The sequence below is a fragment of the Delphinus delphis genome, chromosome 8 (assembly GCF_949987515.2).
Source record: "Delphinus delphis chromosome 8, mDelDel1.2, whole genome shotgun sequence".
NCBI classification, from domain to species: Eukaryota; Metazoa; Chordata; class Mammalia; order Artiodactyla; family Delphinidae; genus Delphinus; species Delphinus delphis.
This window is the reverse complement of record NC_082690.1, coordinates 83,775,173-83,801,597: the sequence shown is the minus strand read 5'-3', so window position 1 is coordinate 83,801,597 and position 26,425 is coordinate 83,775,173. Positions and strand designations below refer to the sequence as shown.

General features: G+C 37.2%; 1 protein-coding gene across 1 annotated transcript in view; it reads left to right on the top strand.

Annotated features, from left to right (window-relative positions):
- Nucleotides 1-26,425, top strand: part of DCDC1 (doublecortin domain containing 1) — a 465,581-nt gene that overhangs the window by 54,787 nt on the left and 384,369 nt on the right. The window contains 1 exon segment of the mRNA XM_060019694.1: nt 4,105-4,310. Coding sequence (XP_059875677.1) covers nt 4,105-4,310 — 206 coding nt within the window.

Below are 26,425 nucleotides of genomic sequence, written 5' to 3'. Positions count from 1 at the left end.
GATGGTGATTTTTGTGCAAGGGCCTTAGGGAACACTGTCACCTGAAACCTGTGAAGGAGTGAGGGAGGCAGCACAGGGCAGAGGCAGAAGCTTGGCCAAGCCCTGTATTAAGCTGAAGTCTAGTCCCAGTCTGGAGTGGGAAACACACCGCTGAGCTGCCCCTCCCTGAGGCAAGGGGACTAGCTGTTGTGTCCCCCCAGTCGTTGGCTGTGGACTGTCCCCCTGAGTAGGAAGGAAGAGCTCATCACCTCACAGGCATTTCCTGACTAGTTGGCTGGTACCTTTCAGCCGACGGGCAGGTCTCTGGAGAAGGGTCAGCTGTGAGGCATTAATGGCCTGGAGTCACAGCAGCTGGAGTTTGGGCACACTAGCCTGGTGAAAAGAATCCAGGGGACACCACCAGTGTTCCCTACACTCCGTTACAGTCTGATCTTCAGAAGGTGCTCTGCTGATAGCCTTCCAATGGCTTCCCATCACATCCAAAATAAACCCCCAACCCCTCATCCTGGCCTACACAGTCTAGCCCCTTTCTACCTTTTGGCTTTATCCATACATATTCTCTCCCTGTCCAAACTTACTTTATTTTTCTTTCTCAAACCCGCCAAGCTCCTTCTCACCTCGGAGACTCACTGCTTGATTCTCTCTGCCTGGAATGCTCCTTCCCTCAGGTTTTCATCACTAACTTCTCATCATTCAGGCCTCTCGGCTCAGATGTCCCGTCTTCAGAGAGGACTTCCACTGTTTGTCTCTCCCCAAGAGGCTGTGATCTGTACAAGCTATTCTGTCCTATTCACAGCTGTCACCCTGGTGCCTTGAGGAGTGGACACCCAATAAATATCATTGAATGAATAAACAATTGGTTGCAGAGAAATGAATAGGAAACAAGGGTTCAAAATCTCCCCAAGATAGTGGAAAACCTTGAAAAAAGTGGAAACATTGACAGAAATAAGAAGTGTGAAGGGTGCATCAAGTTGTGCAAAAAAATGTGAAATTTTGTTTCAGACGTATTGAACTTGAAAAAATGGCAGAAAATGTATGGTGGAGACAGAAGAGTGTAGTGGTTTTTTTTTTTTTTTTGAGTGTAGTGATTTGGAGCAGTTTCTAGAACTGACTTCATATACCAGCACAATCACCTACAAGCTGTGAGATCTTGTGCAAGTTATTTAACTTCTCTGTGCCTCAATTTTCTCACCTGTAAATGAGGATAATGGTATTACAATGGTATTATAGTCCTCTCATAGAGTTGTTGAGAGGACTAAATGAGTTAAAACCTGTAAATCATATAAAATGGTGTCTGGCTAATAGCATGATTTTTCATGGAATTTCAGGAATTCTGCATATAGAAGAGATAGTCAAAGCCAGGGCTGGGACTAGGGAGAGACTAGTGTAGTACCTACAGGACAAGATTTAAGGAGGCACTCACTTTGAGGGTTGTGCACTTGCCCCACCCCGAGCATGCTTCCTTAAATTTTGCATTCTTGGCCCTTCACTCACCTCAACCTAATTCTGGCCTGGTCAGAAAAATCAAAGGGAAAAACGCTTTATTGGTAAGATTTTCTAAATCTGGGTACCTGTCACACCTTCTCCCTCTGGTCTTGGTGGGAGTGGTTTTTTGCTGTTGCTAATCTCTGGGTTGTGTCACTGTCCTTTTGTTGCTTCTGGGTCTTTTCCATTACTTACATAACCAATTCCCTGCAGTCAGTCCCTCTGCTCAAATACTCTGAATGGATTCTGTTTTTCTGGTTGGACTCTGATGTAACAGTTAATATACTCTAGAGCTCCATAAGCATGGGGCTTCAGGGATGTGGGGAAAGAAGCCAACATTTGTGGAGTGACCTCAACGTGTTAAGTACTTCTACATGTAAGATATTTAACCCTCATCAGCTGGTGGAGTGGTATCCACTACATACTTTGTAGATGAGAAATCAAAGATGCAGGGAGGTATGACTCATCTAGGGCCACTAATTTACAGAGCTGAGATTCAAACCTAGTTTTAAGGATTATACCCTATACCCAATGCAAAGCATCTGGGGGGGCCGTGTCCAGATTGTGGGTACACTCCTATCAAAATACAAGAATTTATTTTTTTCCCAGTGAGAGATGTTTTTTTATTTTCAGAGATACTGGCCATTAGCAGTCTCCTTCTTCCTCCCCCTTCTCCTCTTCTTCCTCCTTTTTTATTTATTTTGGTGAAATTCACATAACATAAAATCAATCATTTAAAGTGAACAATCAGTGGCATTTAGTACATTTGCAGTGTTGTGCAACCACCATTCCTATGTAGTTCCAAAACATTTCCATCATTCCAAAATAAAACCCCTTATCCGTTTATTCCTCCCCATTCCCCACCCTCCCAGCCCCTGGCAACCATCAATTTGCATTCTGTTTGTATGATTTACCTATTCTGGGTAGTTCATATAAATGGAATTATATAGTGTATCTCCTTTTATGTCTGGCTTCTTTGACTTAGCATAATGTTTTGAGGATCATCCACATTGTAGTATATATCAGTACTTTGTTCCTTTTATTGCTGGATAATATTCCATCATATGTTTACACCACACTTTATGTTTCCATCTACCCATTGGTAGAGATTGAGTTTCCATCTGTGGCTATTGTGAATAGTGCTGCTATGAACATACATGTGCAAGTATTTATTTGACCACTGTTCTCAGTTCTTTCAGGCATATATGATCTCATTAACTTCTAGCTTATTTGTCTGATTCTAATTCCTATCAATTTAAGATTACAAAGTGACAAAATATGTAACTAATTTCTGTAAAAAAATTTTCTCTTCTTGAAGGCTTAATCATATTTATAATCTTCTAGTTTTAATTTATTCTCCAAGTTTTGCTCATATTCCTGCCCACTGTGTGTGTGTACGTGTATGTGAGTGTGTATGTGTGTGTATGTGTGTGTGTGTGGGAGAGAGAGAGAGAGAGAGAGAGGGAGAGAAAGCGTTTTTGTTTTTTTGAACATGTAACGTAGCCATTCTGGGACTTGAAGTTTGTATACAACCACTGGTTCATGTTTCATATCAATACTAGCAGATTTATATAAAGTACCATTTCTAGGTTAAAGAGGCCATTCTTCTTTCAAGGTAAATACTAATAGTGAAGGGTTGTTTGGAAATTTGGGCAAACAAATAAATGCAGCCATTTTAAGTTCTATGCAAATAAAATTTTATTTCTCTTATTAGGACAAATAAAGAGCAGATGACGGAGGAATCATTGTATTTTTGTAATTTATGTGAAAAGAAAATATAATCTAAAATAAATTGAATGCACAAATAAAGTGAATAACCAAGGTGCAAATTATTTATTTATGAAATGAAACCTCTTGAAAAGGGAGAAATGGTGACAGCAACTTAGTATGTAATATACTACACTTCTGTTCTTACCCTTACATTTTCAAACTCATACATAGTAATTTATTTGCACTCCCATTAATATTAGTGGAAGTTTTGAAACTTATATTCATGCACACATCTTTGAAAGTGTATGGGTCAAAGTAAATTGTTAATGAAAAGCTGGTTTTCATTTTTAGTGAAATAGTTTCAACCTGTTACCAAAGATGTCCTAGAAGCCACCTTCATTCTAGTGACAGGAGAAGAATTATGTATAAGGTTACTATTTGGAGGTCATCACCTTTAAAGCAACTTGGATAATAATCATATTAAAGATTAAAAAAAGTGTTTTCCAAACACCAAAGAACACAAAAGTTCAGGCCCCATGTTGTTTTATACTAAGCAAAGGACCTTGGACCCTTTCAGTGGACCCTTTCAGCCCAGTGCACCTGATCAGTGATAGAGGCATGCTAAGGTGAATTTTAATTAGGACTAAATTGTGGTATTACTCTTTCATACCCTGAACATCTGTTCCCTTCAGAAATGATGATTTATGCAGGCTATCAGAGCAGACAGCTTGCTACAGCTTATGTCACGGTTAGTGGGAAGCTGGTGGTAGCATTTCAGGAAACCAGCATCTAAATGCAGACTGGCCAGTGTATGTGATATAGGTAATAAGGGGAGGGGAAGCATGATGTGTCCATTTTTAATTTTGAAGCCAAATATTGACCTGACTTAAAAAAAAAATTCTCTTCTAGACCATCTGTTGTTAATGAAGAAAGTAACTTGGACAATGAATGGGCTGATGCTTCCTACTGATCTCAAAATACGGAAAACCAAGCCTGTTCTTTCTATTAGAATGAAGAAACTTACTGAGAAGACCTCAGTCTGAATTCTTTTCTTTAAGAATGGCACGGGGCAGGATGGGCATGAGATTACAGTGGGAAAGGAAACAATGAAAAAGGTAATTTTGTATTAAATATTGAAGTATAAATTAAATTTCAAAGTTTTTGTGACTCTTGAAATGTGTTTTTTCCTTTTATATATCGTGTCAACTAATAAACTGAAATATTAAGAAGGCATTATATAGAATGTAAAAATTCAGCTGTTTAGATATATGCTTATTGCACGAACAACATAACTTACTTTAATAAAGGAACAGTATTTCAAGAAATAATCTGGCTAACATAGTTGGCCATTTCCCTAGTTAAAAGTTATGTTTACACTTGAGGAAACATTCTAGTTGGTTATAATATTTTACAAGATATTTAGATTGAAGCCAATTTAACTATCTTCAAATCTCAAAACAGCTCCTTTTCATTTACAATACTAGTAGTAAAACCTAGAAGCACCCTTGTTTTTTGAAACAATAAATTAAGTCTGAAATAACTAGAATTCAGTTTAAAAATATCCATATGCATTTATAAAAAGTAAATCTGGATGGGCCTAAGAAAAATCATGTAACAATCCAGCAAACTTGAAAAAACAAATTTTAAAGTATTACTTGTCATATAAATGCATTTTTTTTAGAAGGTGCTTGTACTTCCCAGATCTTTGATATTTAAAAATATAGAGGAACTAATGGAATTTTGGGGGGGAAAAAAGCCTCTTTTTTTCAGATAAAGATTTTTCACTGTATCTTAAAGTAGCTTGTTAATAATAATAAAAGCAACTAAAATTTATTAAATATGTATTAGAGAGACAGTGAAGCATAACCAAACTCTCTAGGTTTTAATCCTAGCTTTGTCATTCACTAGCTATGAGACCTTGGATAACTTACATTGTCTGAGTCTCAATTTCTTTATCTGAAAACTGGTGATAATAATATACCTACCTGATAGAACTGATGTAAGTATTCAATGTGATATTACATGTGGAATGCAATGCCTGGCACCCAGGAAGTTCCCATTACATTCTTATCTTGTTGTTCTTATCTTTAGGATTCATAAATATACATCTAATAGTTAGAAATTATTTTTCTTATTAATGGGAAACATTTATTATGAAATGAAGATAGGTATAAATTATTTTGTTATACCAGACTATTTTCAAAATGAATATTGTTTGAAACAGGTGAATAGTTGACTAGATATTGGAAATTTTTATTTTCGAAATATCTATTTCTTCATCTACTGATTTTTGTAGTTGTTTTATAACTACATCTGGGTAAGAGCATTTACTGAGGAGCTGGGAAACTGGGTATTATTTCCTTCTTATCTGCAGATTTGAATTATGAGTAAAACAAGGGATATTACACACCAGAGCAAATTGCTAAGGCAAGTTGTAACATCTTCCCTGGGGATTTTGAAAAATGGAGAAGGTGGGCATAGCTCTTGGATTGTTAAAATGCAGTCATTCTTGGAGATGGAAGCTAGACTAGATAACCTCTTGAGTTCACTTCAGTTCAATCTCTGTAATTCTATGCCTCAGTGATAAAATTGGGGTAATAGTCACTCTTACAGATTACATGATCTTAGAAGAAAGGTTGAGTGTAAATAAAAATGTCACTGCTCTTCTGCTTTTTGACGCGAAAGAGCAATTCATTTAAAACTGGATAATCAAGGAATTCTTTCGCTTATTTTTTCTCCTTATAATTTGTAGAATTTAAAGAACTTTCCCAATTTTTATGAAACTCCGGACAAGATTCAGTAATAAATGTATTTGTAAATATTTGTCTCAATAGTACTTTTAAGAATGAGCTAAAGGAGAGGAGGCAATGGAATACTGGTCTTGGATGTCGATAGAACTTTTTGGAGGGAATAAAAATAAGGCTAGCTAATTATTTTGTAAATAAAATTTAAATTTTGAAAGCTTTGTTGATAATCACAGGATAATGCCCTATTTATTGATTAAATACCAAATCAGTAGTAGGACTAAAAAGGTGGCATAGTCATTGTAAAAACACGTTATTTTCTCTTTTATGATAGATTATTAGGACTGCTGGGGACTAATAGCTATTTTTAGATTATTGCTAATATAAAACTGAAGTACAAAGTAAAGGACTCTAATATTGTGCTGGTTATTGCAGTGAAATAAGAAGGGAATTATAGAAGACAGCTGATAAAATAAGGTAGTTGAAGCATAAAAGTGCTCTCTGAGCTCAGAATGGAGCCACGGGGAAATAACTGTATTGCAATAATAGGTACAAAATCAAAGGCATATCCGTTTATTTATTTTAGGAGGTTAAGTTATTAAGAAGTTTGAAATGAGCGTCAAAGTGATATAATTCTTCTCTAAACTCTAGAATACCAAAACTATGGCCCATCCCTTTGAAACTGGAATCAGATGGTTTTAGAATTACTTGGTATGGTTTTAGTAACAGCAGTAACACAGCACCTGCTACTATGGGGTATAGGCTAAACATTATCCATGTGTTGAAAAAGATATTAGGAAAAATTTGTGGGCACAAGATGTAAAGTAAATGGAAGATGAAAACTGCTCCGGATACATAACTTTTTAAGGTTGGTGTTAGTGGTAGATAAGTTTCTTTTCCCTCAGTTATCTCTTGGAATCATTGTCAGAGAAGTGGTATTAAGCTGTGTGGATTACTGTATTATCCAGGACAACATCTCCTTTATGAAACATCTTTATTTTTTTCTCAGCAGTTAATAATTGTATCTTATTTATTTGCTTTTTGCTTGGTTTTCTGTGTACTATTACTAATGGCATGAGATTACAATGGTGAAGAAAACAATGAAAGAGATATTGAAATAAATGAAAGAATGGAAAAAACTCTCACTCCAGTTTGAACTGATTGTTCCCTGTGACTATCCTGGTATATCCCTTCACCATCAACTTTAAGATTATCTTTCCCTATCTGCTCTCTTGGATGCCTTTCTCCTTGTGTTCCCCTGTCTTCATTTACTCTATTGTGCATACTAGTGACTTTCTGAGAAAACCTGCCTCTGAATCATCTGGGCTATGTGTTAAAAATTCAGACTTCTAGGCCCTACTCCAAGCCTACTGAATTAAGAACCTCTTGAACGTGGGGCCTGAGAATATGAATTTCAGAAAATGTCTCCAGATGTTTCCTAATCCCACTAAAGTTTGAGAACTCTTGTTCTGGTGTTCTAAAATCTCAAACTTACTAATTAATGGAAATTTTCATAGACTCCTTGTTTGTTCTATACTTCTCATGTAGTGTAAGAGAAAGATAATAAGTTGTGTGACAGAGAAGACAGTTTATGGGAAATTGTAACACTGGTTGCTAGATGAGAACTAGTGCAAGGAGTTCAGAAATCAGGAAGAGGAATATGTCTACAGGTTAGCAAGACAGGAGTAGTGTATGTGTAGTAAGTCTGACTTAGAAAAAAATAAATATTCTCTTAATGTTTGTATGTGAACGTATTTCACTGCAATGATTTTTCCCTGTTATTATTGAAAAACCACAAAAAATATATTGAGTTACTCACATATGACTGTCAAGATATAAATAAATAATAGACTTTATCAGATGCCTTTAAACCAGAGGAAGATTTAGACATCTATGATATTCACCATTTGTTAATTTGAGAAACAGCTCAATAAGCCTAAACAGTAACAGCAAAAAACTTTAAGAAAATATTCATGTTTAAGAAAGGCCCAACTCAAATGTAAATTTGTGCAACCACTATGGAAAACAGTATGGAGGTTCCTTTAAAAACTAAAAATAGAGCTACTGTATGATCTAGCAATCCCACTCCTGGGCATATATCCAGAAAAGACGAAAACTCTTATTTTGAAAAGATACATGCACCCTAGTGTTCATATCAACACTATTTACAATAACCAAGACATGGAAACAACCCAAGTGCCCATCAACAGATGACTGGTTTAAGAAGATGTGGTATATTTATACAATGGAATAGTACTCAGCCATAAAAAGAATGAAATATTGCCATTTGCAACAGCATGGATGGACCTTGAGAATATTATACTAAGTGAAGTAAGTCAGACAGAGAAAGACAAATGTTGTATGATATCACTTATATGTGGGATCTAAAAAATAATACAAATGAATCTGTATACAAAACAGAAACAGATTCACAGACATAGAAAACAAACTCTGGTTACTAAAGTGGAAAGGGAGGTTGGGAGGGATAAATTAGGAGTAGGGGGTTAACAGATACAAATTACTATACATAAAATAGATAAGCAACAAGGATTTACTGTATAGCACAGGGAACTATATTTAATATCTTGTAATGACCTATAATGGAAAATAATCTGAAAAAATATGTATAACTGAATCATTTTGCTATATGTTGCTATGTGTGTTGTGAAACTAACACATTATTGTAAATCAACTATACTTCAATTAAAAGAAAAAAAAAAAAAGAAAGGCCCAATTCAGATGAAAAAAAATGCAGCATGAATAGCATGACTGTGGAATGTTCACACACAAATCAGTAACTATAACAACAGAGGTTTTCCCAGTAGTGTGAGTGAAAATTTAGAGAACATTTAAAGAGATTCAAAAGGTAGCACCTGGAGTAACAAAATTTGATTAAGGATGCTCAACATGGATTCTGACAGGGGAGGTCATGCATAATTATTTATGTTGGAAGTTCTTTAAAGAGCTTTTTATGATATATGAGCAAAAGCCTATTGATACTATTATTGTCTTAAAAATTAGTCTAATGTTCATACCAGGGTTTAATATCAGATAAGAAAATGAAAGCAGATATTTAATAAATATAAAATTTGATAATGTAGTTTATTTTCAAGAGGCTATGGATAGCCAATTGTCTTCTATTTATTTAGGGTTATAAAATTGGATTATTTCAGAATATTATAAGTAACTACTTGGTGGTCAGAAATTTTTTTTGAACAAAATCATAAGAAGAAAAGGATGTAGATTTCCTTGGCTGAAATAAAAACAAGTGAGAATATTCAGTCTAAATGTTTATTTACTTTACAGATGGTAGTTAAGAGCAGTTCTTAACATTATGCTTTAACTCCCCTAATCAGTTAAGACATAAGCACGATATTAAATCCGAAAAGGTAAAATTTATTTTTGTTCATTTATTAAAATTGCCTTATGGTTTTTTCTCTTTACATTTTACATTTTAATACATTTTAATTACTAAGAACATATAACAATAATGGTTAACCTGAAAGGTTTATTAAATTAGTTTTCATACATACCATTAAAGTATCTTTGTTGAACTTTAATTTCTGGACATTATAGTCACAGAATTTTATGAAGTAGTCTAATCAAGCAACTCAGAACACTGTAACTTAGAGAAGTTAACTGCCATATCCAAAATGGAGCAACTGGAATAGCTAGGACTAGAACCCATTTTCTGACTTGAAGAATAATATATCTTTATATGTGAAACTGCCACAAATATACTTTTTCTCACATTTTAATTCCTATGTGTCCTCACCTAAAAAGGAATTAACATAACCATTAAAAAAAATATGAGGATTCTGTTTACGGTTATAATAGAAAAGCTAGTATCATACTAGCTATCCTATTTTAAACAACTGAAAACTGCACAAAATATATGAGACAGCTATTTTTAAACCTTAGGCAATGGGAAGCACCAGACTGTCATGCCTGAGAGAAGAGGAAATGTTGAAGTGAGTCTTAACCATTTACCTCATCTTTATACTTGGAGGCAATTTTTGGACTGTGGTGTAGGGAGAGAGAATCCAAGAAAAGCACAGTGATCTCCACAAGCTGAAAAGGAAGACATCAAAGTTTTGGGAGGCCGAAATGGCTGGAATTTATCATGAAATGCCATAAATGAGGGAGATATTTAGAGAATAATTCCCAAATTTTGCCTAGGGTTCCCCCTGTACCTTTGGCTAAATACTAAGTTGCTGATGCACACAGTGAACTCCACACGGCCTAGAACAGACAAGTACCAGAGAAAGAGCAACTGATGGAGATGTAAAAAGGAAACAACTATGGGAGAATGCACAGGCCAGGGAGACATTTCTGTTTTGACCAGTTGGAGGGGAGGAATTTTATTGAACATGTAGGGGATTCGTGAAGAGACCAGAAAAGGTAATCATGGATCCAGGAGGCTCAATGAAAGCTCAGGAAATGCAAAAGAATTAGAATGCCAAATTTGGAAGTCTCGCACTATCTGACTTCAACATTTATTATAAAGCTAAAGTAATCAAGACAGAATGGTATTGCCATAAGGATACATATAAAGTGGAATGAAAGCAAGTAGAAAGTTCAGAAATAGACTCACACCTATACTGACACATTAATCTTGATAATTCAATGAGGAAAAAACAGTCTTTTTTGATAAATATTTCTGAAATTAGGTATCTGCATGATAAGAAATTACCCCAGTACCTACCTCATCACAAAACTTAATTTAAAATTAACCATCGATCTATTCATTAGAAAAATAAAGCTGTAATAATTCTCAGAGGAGACATTTTTTACAACCTGAGGTAGGCAAAGATTTCTTAGATAGGGCTAAAAAGTATGCACTAAAATGAAAGAAAACAAAAAATATTAAATCCACTTTATCCAAAATTTTAAATCTTCTGCCCTTCAAAAGACAGCATTAATAAAATGAAAAATCTAGCCACAGAACTGGGAGAAAATGTTCAGAAAACACACATCTGACAAACAATTTGCATTCAGAACATATAAAGATCTCTGGCAACTCTATAGTATGAGAACAAACAGCTCAATAAAAAGGTCAAAAGATTTGAACACTACTAATAAAGACCAAGAAATAAACCACAGTGCATGAAAAGATGCTCACATTACATATCATCAGAGAAATGCAAATTAAATCCATGAGTTACCACTACATGCATATTAGAAAGGCTAAGATTAAAAAGACTGACAATACTAAGAGTTGACGAAAATCTGGAGTAACTGGAAATCTCACAGTTGGCTGATGAGAATTCAGCCACTTTAAGCTACTTAATAAGTACAAAAAGTAAGTAATAGGCAAATTTAACCCAATCTCCTGGCATCTTCAGATTAAAATAATGGTCATGATCTTTATTATAAGTCATTATGAAATGTTAATCTTAACAGATAGTCATACCAAGTATATTTTATGTCTTAATTCATTGAAAATTTGTAATGTATTTGACAAACTTTCAATTAGCAAAAATACAAGTATAAAACAGATTCCCTTTCTCAAAATATTTATGATAAATTGTAGTTCTCTTCTACTGAACAAGTACAATTAATTTCCAAAAGAAAAATATTTTTAGTAATCCAGTGAATTAATTTCATAATTATCCATTCATTTTCACAGTATTTGGTATGTTAAATTTCTTCTAAAATTCTTCTTTGGGTTCTTATTTAAATAGTTTGCTTCTAGAGGGCAGACAGCAGAAGCAAGAGGAACTACAATCCTGCAGCCTGTGGAACAAAAACCACATTCACAGAAACATAGACAAGATAAAAGGCAGAGGGCTATGTACCAGATGATGGAACAACATAAAACCCAAAAAACAACTAAATGAAGTGGAGATAGGCAACCTTCCAGAAAAAGAATTCAGAATAATGATAGTGAAGATGATCCAGGACCTCAGAAAAGGAATGGAGGCAAAGATTGAAAAGATGCAAGAAATTTTAACAAAGACCTAGAAGAATTAAAGAACAAACAAAAAGAGATGAACAATACAATACCTGAAATGAAAACTAAACCAGTAGGAATCAATAGCAGCATAAATGAGGCAGAAGAACAGATAAGTGACCTGGAAGACAGAATGGTGGAATTCACTGCTGCGGAAAAGAATAAAGAAAAAAGAATGAAAAGAAATGAAGACAGCCTAAGAGACCTCTGGGACAACATTAAATGCAACAACATTCGCATTATAGGGGTCCCAGAAGGAGAAGAGAGAGAGAAAGGACCAGAGAAAATATTTGAAGAGATTATAGTCGAAAACTTCCCTAACATGGGAAAGGAAGTAGTTAATCAAGACCAGGAAGCACAGAGAGCCCCATACAGGATAAACCCAAGGAGAACCACACCGAGACGCATAGTAATCAAATTGGCAAAAGTTAAAGACAAAGAAAAATTATTAAAAGCAGCAAGGGAAAAATGACAAATAATATACAAGGGAACTCCCGTAAGGTTAACAGCTGATTTCTCAGCAGAAACTCTGCAAGCCAGAAGGGAGTGGCATGATATACTTAAAGTGATGAAAGGGAAGAACCTACAACCAAGATTACTCTACCCCACAAGGATCTCATTCAGATTCGATGGATAAATCAAAAGCTTTACAGACAAGCAAAAGCTAGGAGAATTCAGCACCACCAAACCAGCTCTACAACAAATGCTAAAGGAACTTCTCTAAGTGGGAAACACAAGAGAAGAAAAGGACATACAAAAACAAACCCAAAACAATTAAGAAAATGGTCATAGGAACATACATATTGATAATTACCTTAAACATGAATAGATTAAATGCTCCAACCAAAAGACAAAGGCTTGTTGAATGGATACAAAAACAAGACCCATATATATGCTGTCTACAAGAGACCCACTTCAGACCTAGGGACACACACAGACTTAAAAGATATTCCATGCAAATGGAAATCAAAAGAAAGTTGGAGTAGCAATACTCATATCAGATAAAATAGACTTTAAGATAAAGAATGTTACAAGAGACAAGGAAGGACACTACATAATGATCAAGGGATCAATCCAAGAAGAAGATATAAGAATTATAAATATATATGCACCCAACATAGGAGCACCTCAATACATAAGACAACTGCTAACAGCTATAAAAGAGGAAATCGACAGTAACACAATAATAGTGGGGGATTTTAACACCTCATTTACACCAATGGACAGATCATCCAAAATGAAAACTAATAAGGAAACAGAAGCTTTAAGTAACACAATAGACCAGATAGATTTAACTGATGTTTATAGGACATTCCATCCAAAAACAGCAGATTACACTTTCTTCTCAAGTGCACATGGAACATTCTCCAGGATAGATCACATCTTGGGTCACAAATCAAGCCTCAGTAAATTTAAGAAAATTGATATCATATCAAGCATCTTTTCAGACCACAACGCTATGAGATTAGAAATGAATTACACGGAAAAAAACTTAAAAAACACAAACACATGGAGGCTAAACAATACGTTACTAAATAACCAAGAGATCACTGAAGAAATCAAAGAGGAAATCAAAAAATACCTAGTCACAAATGACAATGAAAACACGATGATCCTAAACCTGTGGGATCCAGCAAAAGCAGTTCTAAGAGGGAAGTTTATAGCTACACAAGCCTACCTCAAGAAACAAGAAAAAATCTCAAATAAACAATCTAACCTTACACCTAAAGGAACTAGAGAAAGAAGACCAAACAAAACCCAAAGTTAGCAGAAGGAAAGAAATCATAAAGATCAGAGCAGAAATAAATGAAATAGAAACAAAACAATAACAAAGATCAATAAAACTAAAATCTGGTTCTTTGAGAAGATAAACAAAACTGATAAATCTTTAGCCAGGCTCATCAAGAAAAAAAGGGAGAGGACTCAAATCAATAAAATTAGAAATGAAAAAGGAGAAGTTACAACAGACATCACAGAAATAGAAAGCATCCTAGGAGACTACTACAAGCAATGCTATGCCAATAAAATGGGCAACCTGGAAGAAATGGGCAAATTCTTAGAAAGGTATAACCTTCCAAGACTGAAGCAGGAAGAAATAGAAAATATGAGCAGATGAATCACAAGTAATGAAATTGAAACGGTGATTAAAAATCATCCAACAAACAAAAGTCCAGGACCACATGGCTTCACATGTGAATTGTATAAAACATTTAGAGAAGAGATAACACTCATCCTTCTCAAACTTTTCCAAAAAATTGCAGAGGAAGGAAACTCCCAAAGTCATTCTACGAGGCCACCATCACCCTGATACCTAAACCAGACAAAGATACTGCAAAAAAAGAAAATTACAAACCGATATCACTGATGAATATAGATGCAAAAATCCTCAACAGAATACTAGCCAACAGAATCCAACAACACATTAAAAGGATCATACACCATGATCAAGTGGGATTTATCCCAGGGATGCAAGGTTCCTTCAATATACACAAATCAAACAATGTGATACACCATATTAACAAATTGAAGAATAAAAACCATATGATCATCTCAATAGATGCAGAAAAAGCTTTTGACAAAATTCAACAGCATTTATGATAAAAACTCTCCAGAAAGTGGGCATAGAGGGAACCTACCTGAAAATAATAAAGGCCATATATGACAAACCCATAGCAAACATCATTCTCGATGGTGAAAGATCAGGAGCAAGACAAGGATGTCCACTCTCGCCACTATTATTCAACATAGTTTTGGAAGTCCTAGCCATGGCAATCAGAGAAGAAAAAGAAACAAAAGGAATACAAAGTGGAAAAGAAGAAGTAAAACTGTCACTGTTTGCAAATCATATGATACTATACATAGAGAATCCTAAAGATGCCACCAGGAAACTACTAGAGCTAATCAATGAATTTTGTAAAGTTGCAGGATACAAAATTAATGCACAGAAATCTCTGGCATTCCTATACACTAATGATGAAAAATATGAAAGTGAAATTAAGGAAACACTCCCATTTACCATTTGCAACAAAAAGAATAAAATACCTAGGAATAAACCTACCTAGGGAGAGAAAAGACCCATATGCAAGAAACTGTAAGATACTGATGAAAGAAATTAAAGATGATACCAACAGATGGAGAGATATACCGTGTTCTTGGATTGGAAGAATCAATATTGTGAAAATGACTATACTACCCAAAGCAATCTTTAGATTCAATGCAATCCCTATCAAATTACCAATGGCATTTTTTACGGAACTAGAACAAATCATCTTAAAATTTGTATAGAGACACAAAAGACCTCGAGTAGCCAAAGCATTCTTTGGCTAAAACATAGGAAGAACATTCTTTGAGAGAAATCACAGCAAGATCTTTTTTGATCCACCTCCTGGAGTAATGGAAATAAAAATAAACAAATGGACCTAATAAAACTTAAAAGCTTTTGCACAGCAAAGGAAACCATAAACAGGACGAAAGACAACCCTCAGATTGGTAGAAAATATTTGCAAGTGAATCAACAGACAAAGGATTAATCTCCAAAATATATAAACAGCTCATGCAGCTCAATATTAAAAAAACAAACAACCCAATCCAAAAATGGGCAAGAGACCTAAATAGACATTTCTCCAAAGAAGACATGCAGATGGCCTAGAAGCACATGAAAAGCTGCTCAACATCACTAATTATTAGAGAAATGCAAATCAAAACTACAATGAGGTATCACCTCACACCAGTTAGAATGGGCATCATCAGAAAATCTACAAACAACAAATGCTGGAGAGGGTGTGGAGAAAGGGGAACCCTCTTGCACTGTTGGTGGGAATGTAAATTGATACATCCACTATGGAGAACAGTATGGAGGTTTCTTAAAAAACTAAAAAGAGAATTACCATATGACACAGCAATCCCACTTCTGGCATATACCCAGAGAAAACCATAATTCAAAGAGACACATGCACCCCAATATTCATTGCAGCACTGTTTACAATAGCCAGTTCATGGAAGCAACCTAAATGCTCATCGACAGACGAATGGATAAAGAAGATGTGGTACATATGTACAATGGAATATTACTCAGCCATAAAAAGGAAGGAAATTGGGTCATTTGTTGAGACATGGATGGATCTAGAGACTGTCATACAGAGTGAAGTAAGTCAGAAAGAGAAAAGCAAGTATCGTATATTAACGCATGTATGTGGAACCTAGGAAAATGGTACAGATGAACCGGTTTGCAGGGAAGAAGTTGAGACATAGATGTAGAGAACAATCATATGGACACCAAGGGGGGAAAGTTGTGGGGGGTGGGGATGGTGGTGTGATGAATTGGGAGATTGAAATTGACATGTATACACTGATGTGTATAAAATTGATGACTAATAAGAACCTGCTGTATAAAAAAATAAAATTAAATTAAAAAAATTTTAAAAAATAAATAATTTGCTTCTTAGGTTTATATAATGAATACTCTTGTAATCTACTTGCCATACTAATAATACTGAGTTAGCTGAAACAATGTTTCTCATTGGTTTGGATGACTTTAGCTGCAAGTAATAGAGAATACTGTTTCAAACAGATTTAAGCAAAAAAGAAGCAGGAAATCCAGAGGTAGGACAGCTTCAAGCATCGTAGGACAGGAGTCTGGTTATGTTCTCTATAATTTTCTGGATTTTGTGCTGTTTCATATGTTGGTAACAGGATGGCTGCTGCACAGTCTGGTACAAATTTGTCTAGAGGTAGAAAAGGACCGTCTCTTCCCTATGACTGAAGCAGCCTTTCCTAGAAGTCCCTTCTGGTAATACATTGGCCAAAACTAGATTATGTCCACCCCCAAATCATTCACTTACAAGGGGCATGGGATCACCATAATTGAGTTACACCAATCAAGATAAGTGTAGCCTTCCTTGAGCCAAAAGGAGAAAGCGTAAACCCTTAATTAAAATCAGGACAGCAAGGATGAGGAAGAGAGTGGATATTGGGTAGGCAACTGAGAGTATTGCTTCCAATGTGAAGAGGTTTTCTTAATTTGTTTCCTAAGCAGAGTAGAGGTGTAACCGAAAGTTGCGCCTGGCTGCTTGCCGCTCAAAAGCCAATAAAGACGCAAGGTTGGTGGAAAGGAAAGTTTGCTTTATTTTGGATGCTGGCAAGCGAGGGTGGGGGGAGGGTGGACTACTGTCCAAAGGCTGACTCCCCACCCCCGCCCCTCCACTGACAACCAGTAACCAAGAAATTTTATAGAAGGAGGGAGGGGGCTACATGCAGAAACAGCACAGTCATCTCTGACAGTCATCTTGAAACTGGTCATGCGGTGGTCTGACCAGTGTCATCTTAATTGTTTTAAGTACAATCTTCAGTTCCAGGGTCAGTTTGTTCCCATTTCCTTGAGGCTTATTCCCGGAATTGTGGCAGCTTATGTCATGGCTACAGTCTGGTCATCATGTAGTTAACTCCTTCCACCTGATGGGGGGTTTCAATATCTACAAGATAGCTCCCAGAGTATGGCTCAGGATATTATCTAGAGCCCTTGAGAAGGAACTAAAGGTCCTTGGCTCTGTTTAATGACTAAACTATTATTATTTAGTCCTGTTGGACTGTTTTCTTTTGTTTCTGCATTTTCTCACTTTTCTGATTAAGCTTATTTTTTGGCTAAAGTTTTTTTCACAGGCAAAAGGCAGGTGGAAGCCATGGTTGAATGGGGGTGGCAGGGAAGGACCACCGTTTCACAGGGTCAGTGCTCTAGTACTAAAAAGAATTAGTTTTATTTGAAATATTTTTTTTCTGGAATTACACACACTTGAGTTATAGCATAATTTTATCACATCTGTCAGAAATTTTATTTGCTACTTATATCAAACTCTTAACAATATAAAATTTATGATGAAATGAATTTAAATTAGACATATATTAACTTTCACTCATTCATTAATTCGTGGTAGTTTTATGACTATTAACTTCTGCCAAGCACCTGGATATAAGGATGTGAAAAATGAGCCATGGTCCGGTTCTCAAGGAGCTTTAAGTCTAGTGGTGGGAAAGGGCTTTTGTAAAATGGTCAAATTATTGAATATGGAGTAGGTGACATAAGGAGGTCTTCTGAGAAGAGATAAACAGGATTTTTTTGGGTACACAAGGAGGATACTGAAGATGGTAACCTTTTTAAGCAGAGAGCACAGCATATGAAAGGATTCCATGGCAGTGTGAACAGGATGAATCCCATGAATTGAAAGGTCAGTATATGAGGGAGAGAGTAGCCTCGTAGGAAAGGTTACAGATTTTTGCCTTTTTTCCTCCAAAGAGCAGTAAGAAGTCATATAGGGGCTTTTAGTTAGGAGTGGAAGAGAGGGTACCAGATTCGTGTTTTTGAATAGTTTACTTTGGCCCTCAGTGGAAAACAGATTGGGTGGGCCAGGTAGATGCAGGGAGACTATTAGCTAAGTATTGCCGGAGTCCTAGTGACAGATGATAATAGCCTGGACCTAGGGAGTGGAAATGGATAAAGTGGGTGGACTTCTAAGATTTTTAGAAGATAAAACTGACAGGCCCTGATAATAGCTTGGATATATAGGGTAAGGGGCAGTGAGATGTTAAGGGTATCAGGGATGATTTTGCAGTTTCTGGTTTGCATATCTAGATAGAGGAGGTGTATTTTCCTAAGGCAAAGAATGCTGGAAGAAGACGAGGCTTGAAGGGGAAGAGCTGGGATTCAGTCTCGGATATGTTGATTTTGAGGGATCTTAGATCTGTTTAAGTGGAGAAACTGAATAGGTATTATTTGGTCTGAGGCTCAGAGGATTCCAGGGATAGACATACCAGTTTGGAAGTTGTCAGTGTGTAGATGAAAAATGAGACATTGGGGCATTGATTAGAATGCCTTAAGAGAGAATTTAGAGTGAGGCAGGAAGAGGGCTAGGACCATCTTCAAGAACTCTAGTGAATAAATAGAGGAGGATGAGCCTATGAAGACAAAAAAAAAGGAGAAAAATTAGAGGAGTATCATATTTCAGAATTCAGGAATAAAAGAGGTTTAAAGAAAGAGGAAGTGCTCAAATGGTATTCAAAGATCAAAATTAATGAGCATTAAGATAATGTCCTTTGGATTTGTCAATGTGGTAGTCATTGGTAATCATTTTTTTTTTTACATCTTTATTGGAGTATAATTGCTTTACAATGGTCTGTTAGTTTCTGCTTTATAACAAAGTGAATCAGTTATACATATACATATGTTCCCATATCTCTTCCCTCTTGCGTCTCCCTCCCTTCCCCCCTCCCTATCCCACCCCTCTAGGTGGTCACAAAGCACCGAGCTGATCTCCCTGTGCTATGCGGCTGCTTCCCACTAGCTATGTATTTTACGTTTGGTAGTGTACATATGTCCATGTCTCTCTCTCACTTTGTCCCAGCTTACACTTCCCCCTCCCCATATCCTCAAGTCCATTCTCTAATAGGTCTGTGTCTTTATTCCTGTCTTACCCCTAGGTTCTTCGTGACATTTTTTTCCCTTAAATTCCATATATATGTGTTAGCATACGGTATTTGTCTTTCTCTTTCTGACTTATGTCACTCTGTATGACAGACTCTAGGTCCATCCACCTCATTACAAATAGCTCAATTTCGTTTCTTTTTATGGCTGAGTAATATTCCATTGTATATATGTGCCACATCTTCTTTATCAATTCATCCGATGATGGACACTTAGGCTGTTTCCATCTCCTGGCTATTGTAAATAGAGCTGCAATGAACATTTTGGTACATGACTCTTTTTGAATTATGGTTTTCTCAGGGTATATGCCCAGTAGTGGGATTGCTAGGTCATATGGTAGTCCTATTTGTAGTTTTTTAAGGAACCTCCATACCGTTCTCCGTAGTGGCTGTACCAATTCACATGCCCACCAGCAGTGCAAGAGGGTTCCCTTTTCTCCACACCCTCTCGAGCATTTATTGTTTCTAGATTTTTTGATGATGGCCATTCTGACTGGTGTTGAGATGATACCTCATTGTAGTTTTGATTTGCATTTCTCTAATGATTAATGATGTTGAGCATTCTTTCATGTGTTTGTTGGCAGTCTGTATATCTTCTTTGGAGAAATGTCTGTTTAGGTCTTCTGCCCATTTTTGGATTGGGTTGTTTGTTTTTTTGTTACTGAGCTGCATGAGCTGCTTGTAAATTTTGGAGATGAATCCTTTGTCAGTTGCTTCATTTGAAAATATTTTCTCCCATTCTGAGGGTTGTCTTTTGGTTTTGTTTATGGTTTCCTTTGCTGTGCAAAAGCTCTGCAAGTTTCATTAGGTCCCATTTGTTTATTTTTGTTTTTATTTCCATTTCTCTAGGAGGTGGGTCAAAAAGGATCTTGCTGTGATTTATGTCATAGAGTGTTCTGCCTATGTTTTCCTCTAAGAGTTTGATAGTTTCTGGCCTTACATTTAGGTCTTTAATCCATCTTGAACTTATTTTTGTGTATGGTGTTAGGGAGTGATCTAATCTCATACTTTTACATGTAACTGTCCAGTTTTCCCAGCACCACTTATTGAAGAGGCTGTCCTTTCTCCACTGGACATTCCTGCCTCCTTTATCAAAGATAAAGTGACCATATGCACATGGGTTTATCTCTGGGCTTTCTATCCTGTTCCATTAATCTATATTTCTGTTTTTGTGCCAGTACCATACTGTCTTGATTACTGTAGCTTTGTAGTATAGTCTGAAGTCAGGGAGCCTGATTCCTCCAGCTCCGTTTTTTGTTCTCAAGATTGCTTTGGCTATTCGGGATCTTTTGTGTTTCCATACAAATTGTGAAATTTTTTGTTCTAGTTCTGTGAAAAATGCCAGTGGTAGTTTCATAGGAATTGCATTGAATCTGTAGATTGCTTTGGGTAGTAGAGTCATTTTCACAATGTTGATTCTTCCAATCCAAGAACATGGTATATCTCTCCATCTATTTGTATCATCTTTAATTTCTTTCATCAGTGTCTTATAATTTTCTGCATACAGGTCTTTTGTCTCCTTAGGTAGGTTTATTCCTAGATATTTTATTCTTTTTGTTGCAATGGTAAATGGGAGTGTTTTCTTGATTTCACTTTCATATTTTTCATCATTAGTATATAGGAATGCCAGAGATTTCTGTGCATTAATTTTGTATCCTGCTACTTTCCCAAATTCATTGATTAGCTCTAGTAGTTTTCTGGTAGCATCTTTAGCATTCTCTATGTATAGTATCATGTCATCTGCAAACAGTGACAGCTTTACTTCTTCTTTTCTGACTTGGATTCCTTTTATTTCCTATTCTTCTCTGATTGCTGTGGCTAAAACTTCCAAAACAATGTTGAATAACAGTGGTGAGAGTGGGCAGCCTTGTTTTGTTCCTGATCTTAGTGAAAATGCTTTCAGTTTTTCACTCACTATTGAGGACAATGTTGGCTGTGGGTTTGTCCTACAGTGCCTTTATTACGTTGAGGAAAGTTCCCTCTATGCCCACTTTCTGGAGGCTTTTTATCATTAATGGGTGTTGAATTTGTCGAAAGCCTTCTCTGCATCTATTGAGATGACCATATGGTTTTTCTCCTTCAATTTGTTAATATGGTGTATCACATTGTTTGATATTTGTATATTGAAGAATCCTTGCATTCCTGGAATAAACCCCACTTGATCATGTTGTATGATCCTTTTAATGTGCTGTTGGATTCTGTTTGCTAGTATTTTGTTGAGGATTTTTGCATCTATGTTCATCAGTGATATTGGCCTGTAGTTTTCTTTCTTTGTGACCTCCTTGTCTGGTTTTGGTATCAGGGTGATGGTGGCCTCGTAGAATGAGTTTGGGAGTGTTCCTGCCTCTGCTGTATTTTGGAAGAGTTTGAGAAGGATTGGTGTTAGCTCTTCTCTAAATGTTTGATCGAATTCGCCTGCGAAGCCGTTTGGTCCTGGGCTTTTGTTTGTTGGAAGATTTACAATCACAGTTTCAAATTCAGTGCTTGTGATTCATCTGTTCATATTTTCTATTTCTTCCTGATTCAGTCTTGGCAGGTTGTGCATTTCTAAGAATTTGTCCATTTCTTCCAGGTTGTCCATTTTATTGGCAGAGAGTTGCTTGTAGCAATCTCTCATGATCTTTTTTATTTCTGCAGTGTCAGTTGTTACTTCTCCTTTTTCATTTCTAATTCTATTGATTTGAGTCTTCTCCTGTTTTTTCTTGATGAGTCTGGCTAATGGTTTATCAATTTTGTTTATCTTCTCAAAGAACCACCTTTTAGTTTTATTGATCTTTGCTATCGTTTCCTTCATTTCTTTTTCATTTATTTCTGATCTGATCTTTATGATTTCTCTCCTTCTGCTAACTTTGGGGTTTTTTTGTTCTTCTTTCTCTAATTGCTTTAGGTGCAAGGTTAGGTTGTTTATTCGAGATGTTTCCTGTTTCTTAAGGTAGGATTGTATTGCTATAAACTTCCCTCTTAGAACTGCTTTTGCTGCATCCCATAGGTTTTGGGTCATCGTGTCTCCATTGTCATCTGTTTCTAGGTATTTTTTGATTTCCTCTTTGATTTCTTAAGTGATCACTTCGTTATTAAGTAGTGTATTGTCTAGCCTCCATGTGTTTGTATTTTTTACAGATCTTTTCCTGTAATTGGTATCTAGTCTCATAGCGTTGTGGTCAGAAAGGTACTTGATACAATTTCAATTTTCTTAAATTTACCAAGGCTTGATTTGTGACCCAAGATATGATCTATCCTGGAGAATGTTCCATGAGCACTTGAGAAGAATGTGTATTCTGTTGTTTTTGGATGGAGTGTCCTATAAATATCAATTAAGTCCATCTTGTTTAATGTATCATTTAAAACTTGTGTTTCCTTATTTATTTTCATTTTGTATGATCTGTCCATTGGTGAAAGTGGGGTGTTAAAGTCCCCTACTATGAATGTGTTACTGTCGATTTCCCCTTTTATGGCTGTTAGCATTTGCCTTATGTATTGAGGTGCTCTTATGTTAGGTGCATAAATATTTACAATTGTTATATCTTCTTCTTGGATCGATCTCTTGATCATTATGTAGTGTCCTTCTTTGTCTCTTCTATTATTCTTTATTTTAAAGTCAATTTTGCCTGATATGAGAATTGCTACTCCAGCTTATTTTGATTTCCATTTGCATGGAATATCTATTTCCATCCCTTCACTTTCAGTCTGTATGTGTCTCTAGGTGTGAAGTGGGTCTCTTGTAGACAGCATATATATGGGTCTTGTTTTTGTATCCATTCAGCCAGTCTGTGTCTTTTGGTGGGATCAGTTAGTCCATTTACATTTAAGATAATTATCGATATGTATATTCCTATTCCCATTTTAATTGTTTTGGGTTTGTTATTATAGGTCTTTTCCTTCTCTTGTGTTTCTTGCCTAGAGAAGATCCTTTAGCATTTGTTGTAAACCTGGTTTGATGGTGCTGAACTCTCTCAGCTTGTGTGTCTGTAAAGGTTTTAATTTCTCCATCAAATCTGAATGAGATCGTCTGGGTAGAGTAATCTTGGTGGTAGGTTTTTCTCCTTCATCACTTTAAATATGTCCTGCCACTCCCTTCTGGCTTGCAGAGTTTCTGCTGAAAGATCAGCTGTTAACTTTATGGGGATTCCCTTGTGTGTTATTTGTTGTTTTTCCCTTGCTGCTTTTAATATGTTTTCTTTGTATTTAATTTTTGACAGTTTGATTAATATGTGTCTTGGCGTGTTCCTCCTTGGATTTATCCTGTATGGGACTCTCTGTGCTTCCTGAACTTGATTAACTATTTACTTTCCCATATTAGGGAAGTTTTCAACTATAATCTCTTCAAATATTTTCTCAGTCCCTTTCTTTTTCTCTTCTTCTTCTGGAACCCCTATAATTCGAATGTTGGTGCATTTAATGTTGTCCCAGAGGTCTCTGAGACTATCCTCAGTTCTTTTCATTCTTTTTTCTTTATTCTGCTCTGCAGTAGTTCTTTCCACTATTTTATCTTCCAGATTATTTATCCATTCTTCTGCCTCAATTATTCTGCTATTGATCCCTTCTAGAGTATTTTTAATTTCATATATTGTGTTGTTCATCGTTGCTTGTTTCATCTTTAGTTCTTCTAGGTCCTTGTAAAATGTTTCTTGCATTTTCTGTATTCTATTTCCAAGATTTTGGATCATCTTTACTTTCATTATTCTAAATTCTTTTTCAGGTAGACTGCCTATTTCCTCTTCATTTGTTACGTCTGGTGGGTTTCTATTTTGCTCCTTCATCTGCTGTGTGTTTTTCTGTCTTCTCATTTTGCTTATCTTACTGTGTTTGGGGTCTCCTTTTTGCAGGCTGCAGGTTCGTTGTTCCTGTTGTTTTTGTTGTCTGTCCCCAGTGGCTAAAGTTGGTTCAGTGGGTTGTGTAAGCTTCCTGGTGGAGGGGACTAGTGCCTGTGTTCTGGTGGATGAGGCTGGATCTTGTCTTTCTGGTGGGCAGGTCCACATCTGGTGGTGTGTTTTGGGGTATCTGTGGACTTATGATTTTAGGCAGCCTCTCTGCTAATGGGTGGGATTGTGTTCCTGTCTTGCTATTTGTTTGGCATAGGGTGTCCAGCACTGTAGCTTGCTGGTCGTTGAGTTAAGCTGGTGTTGGTGTTGAAATGGAGATCTCTGGGAGATTTTTGCCGTTTGATATTACGTGGAGCTGGGAGGTCTCTTGTGGACCAGTGTCCTGAAGTTGGCTCTCCCACCTCAGAGGCACAGCAGTGACTCCTGGCTGCAGCACCAAGAGCCTTTCATCCACACGGCTCAGAATAAAAGGGAGAAAAAGTAGAAAGAAAGAAAGAGTATAAAAGAAAATAAAGTAAGGTAAAATAAAATAAATCTATTAAAATAAAAAAATAATTATTAAGAAAAAAATGTTTTTAAAAAGTAAAGAAACCCCAAAAATGCAAAAAAAAAACGGACGGATAGAACCCTAGGACAAATGGTGAAAGCAAAGCTATACAGACAAAATCTCACACAGAAGCATACACATACACACTCACAAAAAGAGGAAAAGGGGAAAAAATAATAAATCTTGCTCTCAAAGTTCACCTCCTCAGTTTGGGATGAGCCTTCGTCTATTCAGGTATTCCACAGATGCAGGGTACAGCAAGTTGATTGTGGAACTTTAATCTGCTGCTTCTGAGGCTGCTGGGAGAGATTTCCCTTTTCTTTGTTCGCACAGCTCCTGGGGTTCAGCTTTGGATTTGGCCCCGCCTCTGCGTGTAGGTCGCGGGAGGGCGTCTGTTCTTCGCTCAGACAGGATGGGGTTAAAGGAGCCGCTGATTCGGAGGCTCAGGTTCACTCAGGCCGGGGGGAGGGAGGGGCACAGAATGCAGGGCGAGCCTAAGGCGGCAGAGGACGGCGTGACGTTGCACTAGCGTGAGGCGCGCCGTGCGTGCTCCCGGGGAAGCTGTTCCTGGATCCCGGGACCCTGGCCGTGGCGGGCTCCAGAGGCTTCCCCGGAAGGGAGGTGTGGAGAGCGACCTGTGCTCGCACACAGGCTTCTTGGTGGCGGCAGCAGCAGCCTTAGCGTCTCATGCCTGTGTCTGGGGTCCGCGCTTTTAGCCGCGGCTCGTGCCCGTCTCTGGAGCTCCTTTAAGCAGCGCTCTTAATCCCCTCTCCTCGTGCACCAGGAAACAAAGAGGGAAGAAAAAGTCTCTTGCCTCTTCGGCAGTTCCAGACTCTTCCCCGGACTCCCTCCCGCCTAGCCGTGGCGCACTAGTCCCTTCAGGCTGTGTTCATGCCGCCTGTCCTCTCCCTGCGCTGAGACCGAAGCCCGAGCCTCAGCTCCCAGCCCCGCCCGCCCCGGCGGGTGAGCAGACAAGCCTCTCGGACTGGTGAGTGCTGGTCAGCACCGATCCTCTGTGCGGGAATCTCTCTGCTTTGCCCTCCGCACCCCTGTTGCTGTGCTCTCCTCCGCGGCCCCGAAGCTCCCCTCCTCCACCACCCGCAGTCTCCGCCCGGGAAGGGGCTTCTAGTGCGTGGAAACGTTTCGTCCTTCACGGCTCCCTCCCACTGGTGCAGGTCCTGTCCCTATCCTTTTGTCTCTGTTTATTCTTTTTTCTTTTGCCCTACCCAGGTACGTGAGGAGTTTCTTGACTTTTGGGAGGTCTGAGTTCTTCTACCAGTGTTCAGTAGGTGTTCTGTAGGAGCTGTTCCACGTGTAGATGTATTTCTGATGTATCTGTGGGGAGGAAGGTGGTCTCCGCGTCTTACTCTTCCGCCATCTTCCCGCTTTCCAATCTTTTCTGTTGTTGTTAGATTCTGTTTTTTCCATTGGTAATCTTTGTGAGAATTATTTCAGTCAAATGATACCGAAAGCCAGACTGGAGTGGCCTGAGAATGAGTGGGAAGAAGGGAAATGGAAACAGAGAAATGATAAAGATATTTAGCTGTGCATCAGAATAGTTAGAGGGAGATGTAAGTATGGGAGGATTTAATTTTTAAGATAGGAAAGACTTGATCATGTGTGCCAGTGGGAAAAATCTAGTTGGGAAGGAGTAGTTAAATATACAAGAAATGATGGGTAAATATCATGG